Raw genomic sequence first — 13,486 nt, forward strand, 5'->3', positions numbered from 1 at the left:
TAGTCACTTTTCTACTATGCACAATTTATATCATATGGGTAGTGATTCAGAAAATAAATAAATAATCACAAGCCTCTTAACTAGAATGCTACGAAAAACAGCTGGGTGTTTTTGTTAAGTGATATAAAATAAAGTAGTTTGTTTCTTTGCAGAAAGCAAAATGGCTGAAAACGAAGTATTGTGTCACATCAAAGAATAGTTTTGGATAGAAGATGGTCTGGAAGTAATTTGCTCCAACTTCTTACTCACTGCAAGGTTTGCTTAGAACAGGTTTCCCTGTTAAATAGTTTATGATTGATAACTGAAGCATCATTGCAGAAAATTTCATTTCTGCAGAGTTCTTTGAAACTGAACTTGGAAAAGCCTTCTAACTGACAGTTTTCATCTGGCAAACTCTGTTTTGAAGCAAACTTGGACTGTAGCCTAATTTTGTGTTAAGTGAGAATATGATTATGCTTCAATTTGTTGAAGTCAAGATGAACTGAGAACAGGGGAAAGAAGGAAGCAGTTCTCATATGTAGCTCTAGCACAAGAGCAAAAAACTAGAAAGAATAAATCAGTTTATCTGTGTAAAGACCACTGCAGTATGTATGTAGAAAACAATGGGAGGAGGCAAAGTACAAGCTTTCTGTCCTTATCTGCATGTTGGCTTAGAGTGTGGGACTAAACATATTGCCACTTTGACTGGATACTTTATTTAATCTCCCCGTGATTCTGGCATGCAGGCATACAAACATGAATTACAGAGGAGCACAGGAACTGATGAGATGCAGAATAGATTACTTTTTCCCAAATGCGTATCATATTTTGGCTGCAGGATTGGGGATAAAAAGGGGAAAGAATATTGGTAATGTGTGACATACAAGTAGAGGGAGAATTTCAGTAGAGGGCATTCCTCCATTTATAAGCAGGCAGAGACATAGAAAGCTGGTGCTGTAAATAAAAAGATCCATTATTGGAAAGAAAAAAAAAAAAAAAGCCCAGTGGACAAAGAATAATCAATTAAAAGTAGAAGCAAGGTAAAGCTATTTGTCTTTGGGAAATATGTGGCTGATGTTATGATATTTCTACTGCAAGAGCTGTACCTTCTTCTGAGAGCTTAAGTAATCTTGAACAGAGAGTAGACATTTTCTAATGTAAAATACAGCTTAAATACAATATAAGAATGAGGTTGCACTGTCTTGCAACACACAACTACAATTAATCTATTGAACAACCAATCTGCTGCCTACTCAATACATTAGTTATGTGATCTAACATAGTAGTGTTTTTCAATACTTGCTCTTTCAGGTAGAAGTACAGATGAAATCATTCTCATTTCCCTGTACATAATTTTAAAAAGTAATGAGCTTTAGTTGTAGGTTTTGAAACAAGGACATGCATATTTGGTTTCAAAATACTGGCTTAGAAACATATTTATCATAAACCTCCTGCATTCTTGTGCCAAAGCTGCAACATTGAAATCTTCTTCCTTAAGATACAACAATTGGATATATTGTTGCACAGCTATACAACTACACAGTCAAAAGGTAAACAGAGATTAAAAAGATGTTTTGTATGAAAGATTATCTTGATAGAAAGATAATCTATGAAAAATGGAAAATGCTTACCAATGTCAAAGGTGTGCAGTGAATTCCACAAAGGAGCAATCCCCAGAGAAAGAGATCCTGCCTTAGTCAGCCCTTAAATGAGATCTGGGAGAGATGGAGCCAAGCTCCACTCCTTCCGGTAGCACAGCTGAATTACCTTTACCTGTGCTCCCACAGGTGACTCATTATTTGCCTTAGGTGGTTAATCAGAGGTTTAGGCTGTGATCAACAGTTTCCCATACAATTGTAAATTTATCTGTTTTAAACTGACAGTTTTACAATCTTTTCCACTTCCACAAGTAAAATTTCTTCCTCTCTAGAGTGTGATCTCATACCAGTGCTAAAAAATTAAAATAAGTAACAGTCTTCCAGTTCTGGAAAGTGATAGACCTCTGTACCACATGTATTCTACTCAGGTGCTGACTGATCTTGATGTTAGCAAAAAATATTCTTCATTTCACTTAAAATTTTAAACAAAATTAAAATAATTACGAGAGTAATTATTAAATTTTCAAAATTCAAGAGCTTTCTCACATGCATTCTTTAAATATATACATTCTCTTGATGTATTTTTCTGTATCTTCTAGGATCAATTTATATATATTGATTCAAATTATTTCTAATAAAAATACTTCTAATTAAAAAAAAAAACATAACATTTTTATATGTTTCAAAAATAGTATTTTGAACCATTCATTTTCCTTTCCAAAATAAATATTTAATGAAATGAAATGCAAAATTGTTTTAGAAAATATTAAAAATTGGAGCCCAGCTGTGCTCACACTGTTTTTAATTCCAAAAGCAGTTAAATTCAAGAGAAAATGTGAATGTATTTGGAATTGAAAGAGGCCCACAGTTTCACTTTCAATGAGTGTATGAAAATCAATGTGCTGTAATGTACTTTATGCTATTTTTCAGTTTCCATCTGCTCCCTTCCGTTGAATTTTTTTGTGACTGACAGCACAATAATCACTGTGCCAATTAATGCCCTTCCAATTCAACCACATAGTTACTGCAAAATAAATGTTTTGCTTTGTAGCAGTTCATCCTGCTATGAAACTTTGCTTTAGTTATTCCAATCATCTAACAGCAGAAAAGGAAAAGCTGCTTTGTCATCAATAGCTCAATAGAAGACACTGTATATTCAATACAGAGAGTTGGCAGAATTTTAACCAGTATCAATTTATAAATAGGATAACAGCAATCATTTATTTTCTGCATAAAATAAAAGTATCTTTTTTGTTGCAATAATAGCCACTTAACTGATTTCTGATTGTAGCAGGGTTGTTGGTTTTTCTTTTCTTTTTTTCCTTTTTTTTTTCCTTTTTTTTTTTTTTTTTTTTTTTTTGGGGGGGGGGGGGGGGGGGAACCATTTTCTTTATCCAAAATAAAATGTGGACTCTCTTTCTTCACAACAAAAGGTCTTAGAAGGATAAAAGCCTCTATCGGAAATAAGCAGTTTTAGTTTCTTTCAATAACAGTTTCATTCCCTAGTGAACTTTCACTGCATAGCTACAACACCCTCCCCATTTTGTCTTAATAAATAATATTAAAGCTTGAACCATCTCAAAATGCTCTTCCCCACTGAAACCATATCCTTAGGTCAATCTATGGACCTCCTCTCATATTACCCAGGAGCTTTCACAGCTGTTGGAAAAGCCCTTAGAGAACACAAATCTAGACTAAAGGCTGGTATTAGTTCTGTGAACTTTTCTGGCTACAGAGCTGCATTTGTTGTCCAGTGAGTACTCTGTGAGAAAGCAACAAACATCTCTTACTAACATTTCATCCCTGAAACATCTGTTAGCTAATTCTTGGGTTTTTTTTCCACCTCTTTGCACCATCTTTGCTGGATGAAACCTCATCTTCACTGGTTTCCAGACTGTTCTATTCATTGAGAACTCCAGAATTTTCCAGCAGATATTTCTAAAGCAGAGATTGCTTTACAGTGGGACAAGTTCTTCAACCTTTTTTCCTTCTTTTTTCTTTTTCTTTTTGGTCTCAGCTTATATTGACTGGTTCACTGAAATTTCTTTTCAACGATGATGATTTTCTGTAACACTTGCAAGCAAAGTGTTTATTCCTTCAGCCACTTCTAAGAACAAATATCCAAAATATCTGCATATCTAATTGGCTTTAGTTTAATGACTTCAATTTTGTGCTCATAATCTTGGGAATGGAAGTGCCAAGTTTTATTTTAAAAGATAAAGTGTGTTATTATTACTTAGAAAAGTAAAACTACGCTAGAAGAAAATCATTTTGTTTGTAAAGTCATCTGTTCAGGGGTTAGGAAATCCCAGAAGAAAGCTTGCTGTGCAGCTGCAAAAGACTGTTTCTTTATTTCATCTAGTAACTATCTAATATGAGGTACTTAGAGGGATCTGCGACAGAAGCTGATGCACAGGACTCTCTGCTCCAATTAATTTTTAATCACTGTAATGTAAGAATTTACACATACATCACAGAACATCTTAGCTACAGAGCTTTTAAAATGGTCCTGCACTGGAAAGCTGAATAGCATGGCGTCAATTTCATTTGCCTGAATTTGGTTTCGTATTGCTCACAGGCCATCATTACCCAAACAAACGAGCTGGAACCAAAGTCAATCTGAGAAAAAATCCTGCCTTCTCTTCCTCTTGGCTGCTCATTCCTGCTCCTCTGCTGTGCCAGTGCAACAGTCTGTAGGACACTCTTGCAAGCCAGATGACCAAAGTTCTTTATTTTACAAAGCAGCCTTTTAGACAGTCGCAGTGGCACAACTGAGCAACTCTGAGGGCAAAGAAGAGAAGGAAGGGAACATTTTCAGCTGATTTTTTTCACTACAGGAAATGTAATGTAAAATCCTACCCAGACAGAGTGGAATTTAACACAGGAGTTGTACATCATAGTTGAGTGCTATCAGATGAGAGAGATTCTTGAATTCCTGTATTTGTAAAGAACTGTGACCTTTTTTTTGCTTTAGGAAAGAAAGAGGTTTGGCACCTGGTTTTTTTGTTTGTTTGTTTGTTTTTTGTTTGTTTGTTTGTTTGTTTCTTGAAGAATTTGAATTCTGAATCTCAGAAAGAGAGAGAAATGTTTCCCAAAAGGCAGCAGTAAAGGAGCTCTTACAGTTTACCCCTGCATCTCTCTCTTTTTTTTTTTTTTTTTTTTTTCTTTTAATTTAGCTGAGTACTGCAAGTTTTCTCTTAGAAGTAGTGATCGATCTACTTGTATGTACATCAATCACTGCTGTTACTAGGAAACCATTGGGTTTTTCCTCTGAAGAATTGTTATAAATAGGCACTATGTCATGAAATAAGATCCTGGTATACACTGGCTCTGCTTCCAACATAATTAAGATCAGGAAAAATCTAATTTTGCTGTAATTTTCCAGGTTACATTAAATTATCTTTATGAATCATTCATACTTAATTGCTTTGGACTACAGCTTCATTGCATTCTATGATCCTGAGAGTAAGTTTAAATAGGGGATGATGTAGACTGAATATTACTTACCAAGGTCCTGTCCTAGAACAGAAACAAAAATACATTTTGTACATAAGCCACAGGAAAAAGCTTACCTGATTCTGCTGGTGTCTTCAGGTCACAAAGACTGTGGTAATCAAATTCCTCCTATGCTGACTTGAGAAGAATTGTAGAGAAGAGTTAGTTTTGTATTCCTGAAAACAGCTGTGGGATGAGGCATACATCCAAGAAATGGAAGACCTGAATGCAGTTTCCTTTTTAAACTTAATAGGTTCAAATTTATCTTCAGTAATCTAAAAGACTGCTTTAATACCTTATCTAGAAATGAGTTTAGTAGTGGTACTGTTCATCACTACAATAAAACTGCACTATTCTACAGCAGGGAATTAAAAAGAAGCTATATGGCTTAAGTTTAGGAACTCAATTGAGTAACTACTGTCTACTTCTGCTCACTGTCACGAGGACTGATTGTTTTTCTTCTACATTTTGGGAAAAGATATAAAAAGGGACTGAAAGTGTCACTTCAACATATTTTATTTATCTTTAATTGTATTAAAAAAAATCCACAGCCATTCACATGGGTCAATAATTCACTATTTAAAAATATATTATTCCTGCTTCTGGGTAAAAAGAAAGCATGACTCTAACTCCCTGAGAAGGAAAAATTTGATTCACGAGGTTAAAACCAATGGTCATGTTACTTAATGTTTCTGTCTGAATTAATTTTTTTTTTTTTTTTAAAAGTCAACAGGAATTTTGCTGCAGTTCTCAAATTAAAGAAACGTTAAGGCTTTACTTACTTAATGTAGTTTAAAATTGCTCAAAGCACAGCATTTAAGACTACTGTCAAGGTATTAACAGGCTCTTCAATGCTTTTGCTTTGCAGGTCAGATCTCACAGATCTCACCATACATTCTAATTCAATTTGATGCAAAAGTTGCTTGAAACAGAAATGTTTAAACTTGGTATATCAGTCAAGTTTTGATAGCCAATGTCTACCCAGTAAATGAACAGTAAAAATACGCATACAAAATTCATTCCGCTTGGTTGTATTATGTAGGGGATTTTATGACCATTACCATGCCACTGGGAATTACATCTGTTGTTATATTTGTCTCCAGTGTCACTGAGATGTATGTTTTATTCTGTTTTTAATTTAGTTTTTATTTCTCTCTTGGTTCTATCATTGCTCGTATAGACTCATTTTTAGGGGAACTGTGATTTTTTCTCATGAGGCAGTCAGTAACTTGTTTCAGGCAAACTTTTCCAGATACAACAGTTATGACAAAGTTTTGCCAAGTCTGGTCAACAGTATTCTTAATGCAAGTACTGCTAAGGCATTCTAGAAAATTTCTAGTTGTTTTGGAACCTTTCAATGTGAGCTGAATTCTTCAGTGTACAAGTGTATGGTCTGTTAAAGCTGTTCTTTACTAGCTATGTGCTCAACAGAAAAATAGTATTTTGTTTTCCAACATATAATAAATGGATTAAAGAATGTTTTAGAAAGCAATCTCTTTAACCATTTGGAATAGAAACTTAAATACACATTTCCAAAATATGTAGAATATACTTTGCATGAATATGCATGCTATGGAATGTAACGTTTAGCTACTAATTAAAACTCAGTTTCAAGAGGGAATTTTGAACAAAGTACAGAAGCAAGTCATAGAAGTACTCTTCTAATGCTTGACATTATTTGCATAAAATTTCACAAACAATTCTCCATCTCCCTGACTGTGAGCAAACAAGTCATGATTATGTAAAATTCTCAAATCTAACCGAGAAAAGATCTCACATAGCCTTTTATCAACTAGTCTTCTGCTATATGAGCACATTCCATCTCCATTTAACTCCTGCCACTTAAACAGGTCTTTAGATAAATAACTGCATTAGTTCTGCATCAGCTTTAACTAAGAAATATATCTGAGATTTATGGAGTATGAAATATATGGATATAATATTCTGCAACTTGAAAATAAAAGCTGAGCCTAAATAACATTTGTGTTGGGTCTGGGGATCTCCTGCCTCATCTAGTCATCTCTTGCCTGCATGTGATATGGGAGCTGCCAAAACCCTTCTTTCCAGCTTCAATGGGATAGGTCTGCTTCCAGGGCACTGTGGCACCACCAGAAGCAGCAGAAGACATGCAAAACACCGTGACTTTGTGTTGGAGCATCCCAGTCCTGCTTTGCAAGGTTCCTCAAACCAGAGCATTGAGCCTTGGCTTGCCTCTCTGACACATCTTTCATACTCCCCACAGGTCATAGCTTGGGCTCAACGAAGGTGTCCCGGGCACAGACATTTCCCAGCTACCCCTCGGAGCAGGGTGAGGAGCACCAGCAGTCCCTCTCGCTGGCCAGCAGCTACACCTTCAGCTATGGCTCGGGCCTCGTGCAATGACAGCCAGGGGCAGCTGGCCAAGAGAGACAGTCAAGCCTGGAGCCTGCTGCCAGGGCCAGGGAGCAGCGTGCACCTCCACACCCACAATTGCCATGAAAACTGAGGCCTACCAGCTCCAGCCTGGCCACCCTGAAGATGGGAACCTGGAGAGGCAGCTTCCCTGAAGTAGAGGCTAAGTCTTTATTTATTTGTTTTGCCATTCCTTCTGTCAATATGTTTAGGACAGAGGTGGTGGGGGGAGGGAGGGTGGGAGGGGAGGGCAAGCATTCGTGTTGTAAGAAAGTGGTTGAAACAAATGAAACTGTGTTGGTGTGAAGGTTTCTGCATGACCAGAGAAGGCCCTGTCAAGGGGCTCAGTCACAATGTGCATTTGACATCAGGGTCTTCCTACCCATCTCCATCAGCAGGTCAGTCTGTCCTTACTGGTGATACATTTAGGTCCTCACTGTAGCCCACTGACTCCAGCTGGATTCAATGAAATATTGCCAGTTAAACAAGCAGCATAAGCACTGCAGGCATTGCCTTTAGATCCAAGCAGGTTTGCTGATTGTCATAGAGGGCCAGTGGTTTTTGAGTAAGGCTCCAATAGATACTGGAGGCAAACTGATGCTGTTAGTTGAGAATATAATTTGATGTACTAAGATAAAGTTATTGCCCATTGCATACATTTTTATTTTTTTTTAATTCCTCGGGCATAAATTCTGTTTTTACTAATGTGAGCATACTCATAAATGCCCCTAAGAGCTGCTAGTGTTCACGTGAGCAGCAAAGTCCCAACCTTAGGACTGCTAAGTTTTACCATTTGCAAATTATTTAAGTAACAGTGCCTGCAAGCATAACTTTAAAAAGCAAAGAAACCCTGTTCTTCAAGCAAGTATACCTGGGCTGTCTCCCTGGCTGGCGACCTCCTGTTTGATGACTGGGCCAGACATGATACAGAAGCTGAGTTCTGATCCTTTGTCTCTGGTCAGCCTTTCTTTGCTTTTCCTGTTTCCTTCTCAGATTTCTGATTTAGATGCACATTGTACCTTGTGTGAACTGATGTATGCATCAGTTTACTTTGAAAAGGATGATGAGTACATCTCAATGGAAATTTTCTGTCTTTGGAAGATGTCTTTCAAAAGTGAAATGTAGTAGGTGTGTTTGTAATTGGTAATGAGCGAATAAGTTGGAAGGCATACCTGTAGGTGGGGAATAAGTTTTGTCTATCATGAATATTTAGATTTCTGTAGGTGATATCAAATATGTATGTACTTCTCACGATGCCCTGAAATATCTGAAAATGTGAAAAATCAGCTCTCTTGTTATCACACGAGCAGGCCTTGCATTCTGTTCCCAGTATGAAACTGATTGCCATGATTACCAGAGGAATTATTTTCATTAGTTGTTTCTCAGGACATGTCAAGGAAGCATATCAAGGACGAGACACATATACTCTATTCCAATTAAACAATCGGTTTTATGTACTATAATTTGATTGAAGAAAGTGCTGTCAGGTTGTTTTATATATATACATCTATAAATATATATGCATTAAAAAGTACAAAAAAATACTTCTGCTTTTGATTAAACTTTTACTGATACGGTATGTCCAGCTTTTCTCCAACCATTTTACAGACTAAAGAGACTTTGCAGACTTACAGCTTTCTACACCTCAGTGAACAGCTGCTGAATAAAAAAGCTTTGTGATCCGCTTGAATGAAACACTTCTACCCCACCACAATCAACTTTATTTATTTTTCCTCTCTTTTCCTGTCTCATTCACTGCCTCTTCTCCTTCTCACAGTGCTGCCATACTCAGGAATAGAATGGCTCCCTACAGAGAATATTTTGATGAAATAAAATGAAAAACTGCTCTCCCACGCTGTCAGGGAGCTACACCCATGGTGCTCCCTGGGCTTTACCCATCAAGGAAGCTTCATTCACACTCCAATTTAAGAAAATTTTCGTTGACATTTTGCTTTGGGAAAAAATCAAGTTTACAAATGTTATATGGGAGATGTGATACAAAAGGATATAATACTGGTATAATGCTGTTAATCTAGGAAGCTTTGCCAAATATATGTCTTTTGAGGAACTGGCCAATTATTTTTATTTCTACTCAACTGTGATTCTTTCACTTGCCCTAAAAGCATTTATTTTCTTTAAAATTCCTTAGATTATATTTCCAGTATCTTTTGCATTTTTTATGCCATATCCATGAACTGTTTTCCTCTGTGACTTGAATACCAGTCATTTAATAGTTTTATATTTTCCATAGCCCCCAAAAAGATAAAAGGCAAAATAGGATTGTTATCAGAACTCCTTTGCAGACCCAGTGCCCATACACTTTCAGAATCTAAATCCTAAATCTAGTGCTTTAGCTATGTTTGGATGACAACATCAGATCTATATAGTGCACACTTTTCGTTGCTTGCAAAAAGGTCCCCAGCTCTCTCAGGTGATTTTGTCTTCCTCTATTGCCTAAATATTGCCTCAGTAGTGAAAATGTAGATGCTATTTCAAAAAATATATATTGAACACATTGGCCACATAAAGGAGTTTTACTAAATGTCTTGCTGTAAGTCCTCTCCTGCTGAGAGGAAAACAACATGCCAGCAAGAAAGGCACAAAGAACAGCTGGCATCCCAATAACATACTAGAGTTGTCAATGCTGTCCACATGGTTCTCCACATGAGGTTTTACAGTGAGGGTGACGGAGCACTGGAACAGGCTGCCCAGGGAGTTGGTGGAGTCTCCTTCTCTGGAGATATTCAAGACCCACCTAGATGCCTACCTGTGCAACGTGGTGTAGGGAGCCTGCTTTGGCAGGGGGTTGGACTCGATGATCTTTAGAGGTCCCTTCCAACCCCTACAATTCTGTGATTCTGTGATTCTGTAAATATTTTCCTTTCATTACATAATGCAGCTGTCCTGTTTATAAATATCTAAGATATTTCATCTAGTAGCAACAGACAGAAAATGAATTCCAGGGGAAACTCAAGAATGTTATCAACAAAAGCAAAGCTGACCTCTTCAGAACCTATTTCTCGCATACAGTAAGCACAAGCACACAGGAAGTTGAAGACAAGGATACAACTTCACAACATACTACAACACAGTCAAAGCAAACTGAGTATCTGAACCACAAAGGTATTCTGTGTCTAGTGGCACTTGCCATTTGTGCCACTCCAGAACAGCAGATGATACCATTGTAACTTGTGTATTTGTCCAACTTCCAAAATTGTTCTTCAGGAAATCTTCATGAGAAGCAGGCAGGCACTAGGCCAACAGTTTGCCAGAAAATGGTTTTCATGGAATCGCTTTGATTCCTGGCATATGCCTGTCAATAACCTAAGTGATTCCCCACTGAGACAGCTTTGGGCAGCTCCTAGTGGTTCTGCCAGAAGGAAAGCTATCTTTTTGGCACACGTGGTAGAGCTGCCTGCCTAGAGACTACAAGGGGCTATAGACAGGCCCAGGGGCCCTACTGGCCCCTGTTCAAGTCTCGGCTGTCCTCATGTGCAAGGAAATATGTTCTCTCCTGACCTGAGAGGATCTCTCTGTTTTCAGCCAGTGAGCTGAGAGAAGAAGGAGGGCGACAACATGTCTTCAGTGGTAGCCAGCTACAGCTGGCGAAAAGGGAACTTAGTATTAGTACTTTACAAAATGTTAAAATTAATGTAAGGTGATTGTTTTCATCCCAGTTCTGAGGAAATGTGAAAAATATATAGCTACAAGTGTGACTTTTTTTTTTTTTTTAAAGACCTTTACAATGAATGCATTTATCCCTATAAACAAATGACACACAGCATTGCTAAATATAGTTACCAATACCTCCTAACTGACTATTATGAATTGATGCATGCTAGTACTCTTCATTTTGAAGTCACATGGTGTAGAAAAGGAGAAACTGAAGGAGCCTAGTAGTAAGTCATAAAATAGTGCTAAGGTACTTGAGTAGCCACATTTTTTATATGGCTACATTTTATTATTAATAGCTTCAATCATTTGTGAATATGATCTATTGGAGTAAATTTGCCTACTGATGTAAGAAATATGTCATAACATGGAGTTTCCTGCCTTCCTGAATAAATGTTCAGGCTCTGCTTTCTGTGTTGGACTCTGATTGCAGGTCTTCACATGAAACCAGCTTATGCAAAATTCTTTTTTTCTCTCTCTTTTTTTTTTCCCTAAAGCTAACAAATAAAGCTTGGGAACATATCAACAAACCAAAGAAGTTTGTTAGACAGCAACAAGAGCTGTTCTCTTTCATTTTGTCAAAAGTCTGTATCAGTAATTTCCAAAGCATTTTGAGAAAAATACTTCATTTCACAAATGAATAGAAATCCTTATGGGGAGTAGGAAACACATATCTAATCAAGCCTTGTTCTAAACTTATAAGACTGTGCTGGAAGAGGGGCTGAAATTACCTGAGGTCAGAAATCTTTTGAAGTGCTCTATATAGCAATAATTTAAAGCATGCATACAGCCCGCAATAATGTATAGCATGCATACAGCCTGTGGCACCCACTTATTTAGGAGTTGCTAAGTGCAGGCAGACTGTGAAAACCCTCACCTGTTCATGACAAACAGAAAAAAAAAAAAAAAAGAGCATTAGTCAGATCTCTCTATTGCATTTATCAGAAAAGGAATGAACTTCATGCTTGTTCAGCTCTTGATCTCTAACGTAATATGCAATACCATGAGGAGTACAGATTTTTGAGCTATTTGATCTCTAGAAAAAAATCATCAGCCTGTAGCATATAAACCTCTACTCAGACTTAGCTCACCAGCCACATTCATTAATTTTCAATTGGTAACCTAGAAACTGCAGGATGGTTATCCATGACAAAATATAAGTCTTTTAAATGGCTGTGCTTTCTAGCATGAAATACGGTGTTATTTATTTACTACCATTTCTTCCTCAAAAGAAATGAGGAATGTGTTCCAATTAATCTGCCTTTTAGGGTGTAATATCAGTGTGTGTTTATCTCCTTTTATACCTGCTGAAAATAAATATTCATGGCTTTTAGCCACATACAGAGTAGTGTGGACTCTAGTGTGAGAAGTTTCTTGATTATAGGAACAGATCCAACAGCACTGGAACATTTTGTTTTTCCATACATCATCCAAATATTTGTGACTCTTTCCAAACCAACTTGTTTCACAACTTGTATATATTAGAACCCTTTACTTTTCCCCACTGACAACAGGGCTATGCTTTGTTAGCAGGAGGTAATAACTGGGCACACGACTTAGGTGGCAAAACTTTAAACTCAAAGGGTATGAGGTTTGATATATTAATGCTGAAAATGCAAAGTCTTGAAATCCGTAAAGGATGTTGTGTTTGTTTTTGATATTCTAAATAAACGCTCTTCATTTTAGATAAAGGTGTGTGTTATCCTGGAAGCATGTGCAGGCACATGGTGAAATAAAAGTCCAAGGACACTGTCAAACTGGCTGCAGCAACTGGAAGTCTGTCCATTCCGGTGCCCTTACAGGACAGCGAAAGGTGATAGGTGAAGCTGCTGTGTATTTAGCAACTATTGAAATGTCATGTTCTCTGAAACCTAAATATTACTGTCCAGAGGTGAAGGGTTTCTCAGAAAATGGAGATTCCACTTTACAAATATACTTCTAGCATATTCACATGCATACACAGTTTGATGGATTTTTATGGATATGGTTAAAACAGATATGAAAGGAGGTAATATTTAAGCACGATGTATTACAATTACAACATGTTAAAACGTCAATATTGATTTGAATTTTGCAAGTTGCAATGGAGAAGAAAATTCCTTTTTAAGGAAATGAAAGCTCAAAATCCAATATGCTATTTAAGATGAAGGAGTTAATCTTTTTAAATCCAATGGAAGTCCCAAACAGGAGTTGAGGTTTCATTTTTTTCCTTGAGTACAGAAATCCTCATGAGGTTCAACAGATTTACCTCATTCTGTTCCTACAGTCCTGAGATTGTCAAGAGAATGGATACATTTCACAGCAGTGAAATACTCTTAACAGTATTTGACATGACTGAAGTTAACCCTTGT

The 13,486-nt window shown here is 37.0% G+C and overlaps 1 protein-coding gene across 1 annotated transcript in view; it reads left to right on the plus strand.

The window, feature by feature from the left end:
• DOK6 (docking protein 6) overlaps positions 1-7,672 on the plus strand; it is a 232,577-nt gene extending 224,905 nt beyond the window's left edge. The window contains exon 8 of the mRNA XM_072329206.1: positions 7,315-7,672. Coding sequence (XP_072185307.1) covers positions 7,315-7,454 — 140 coding nt within the window. The 3' untranslated portion in view covers positions 7,455-7,672. The remainder of the gene's footprint in view (positions 1-7,314) is intronic.
• Positions 7,673-13,486: the final 5,814 nt, after the last annotated feature.

This window comes from Excalfactoria chinensis, chromosome 2, assembly GCF_039878825.1.
Source record: "Excalfactoria chinensis isolate bCotChi1 chromosome 2, bCotChi1.hap2, whole genome shotgun sequence".
In the NCBI taxonomy this organism is placed as follows: domain Eukaryota; kingdom Metazoa; phylum Chordata; class Aves; order Galliformes; family Phasianidae; genus Excalfactoria; species Excalfactoria chinensis.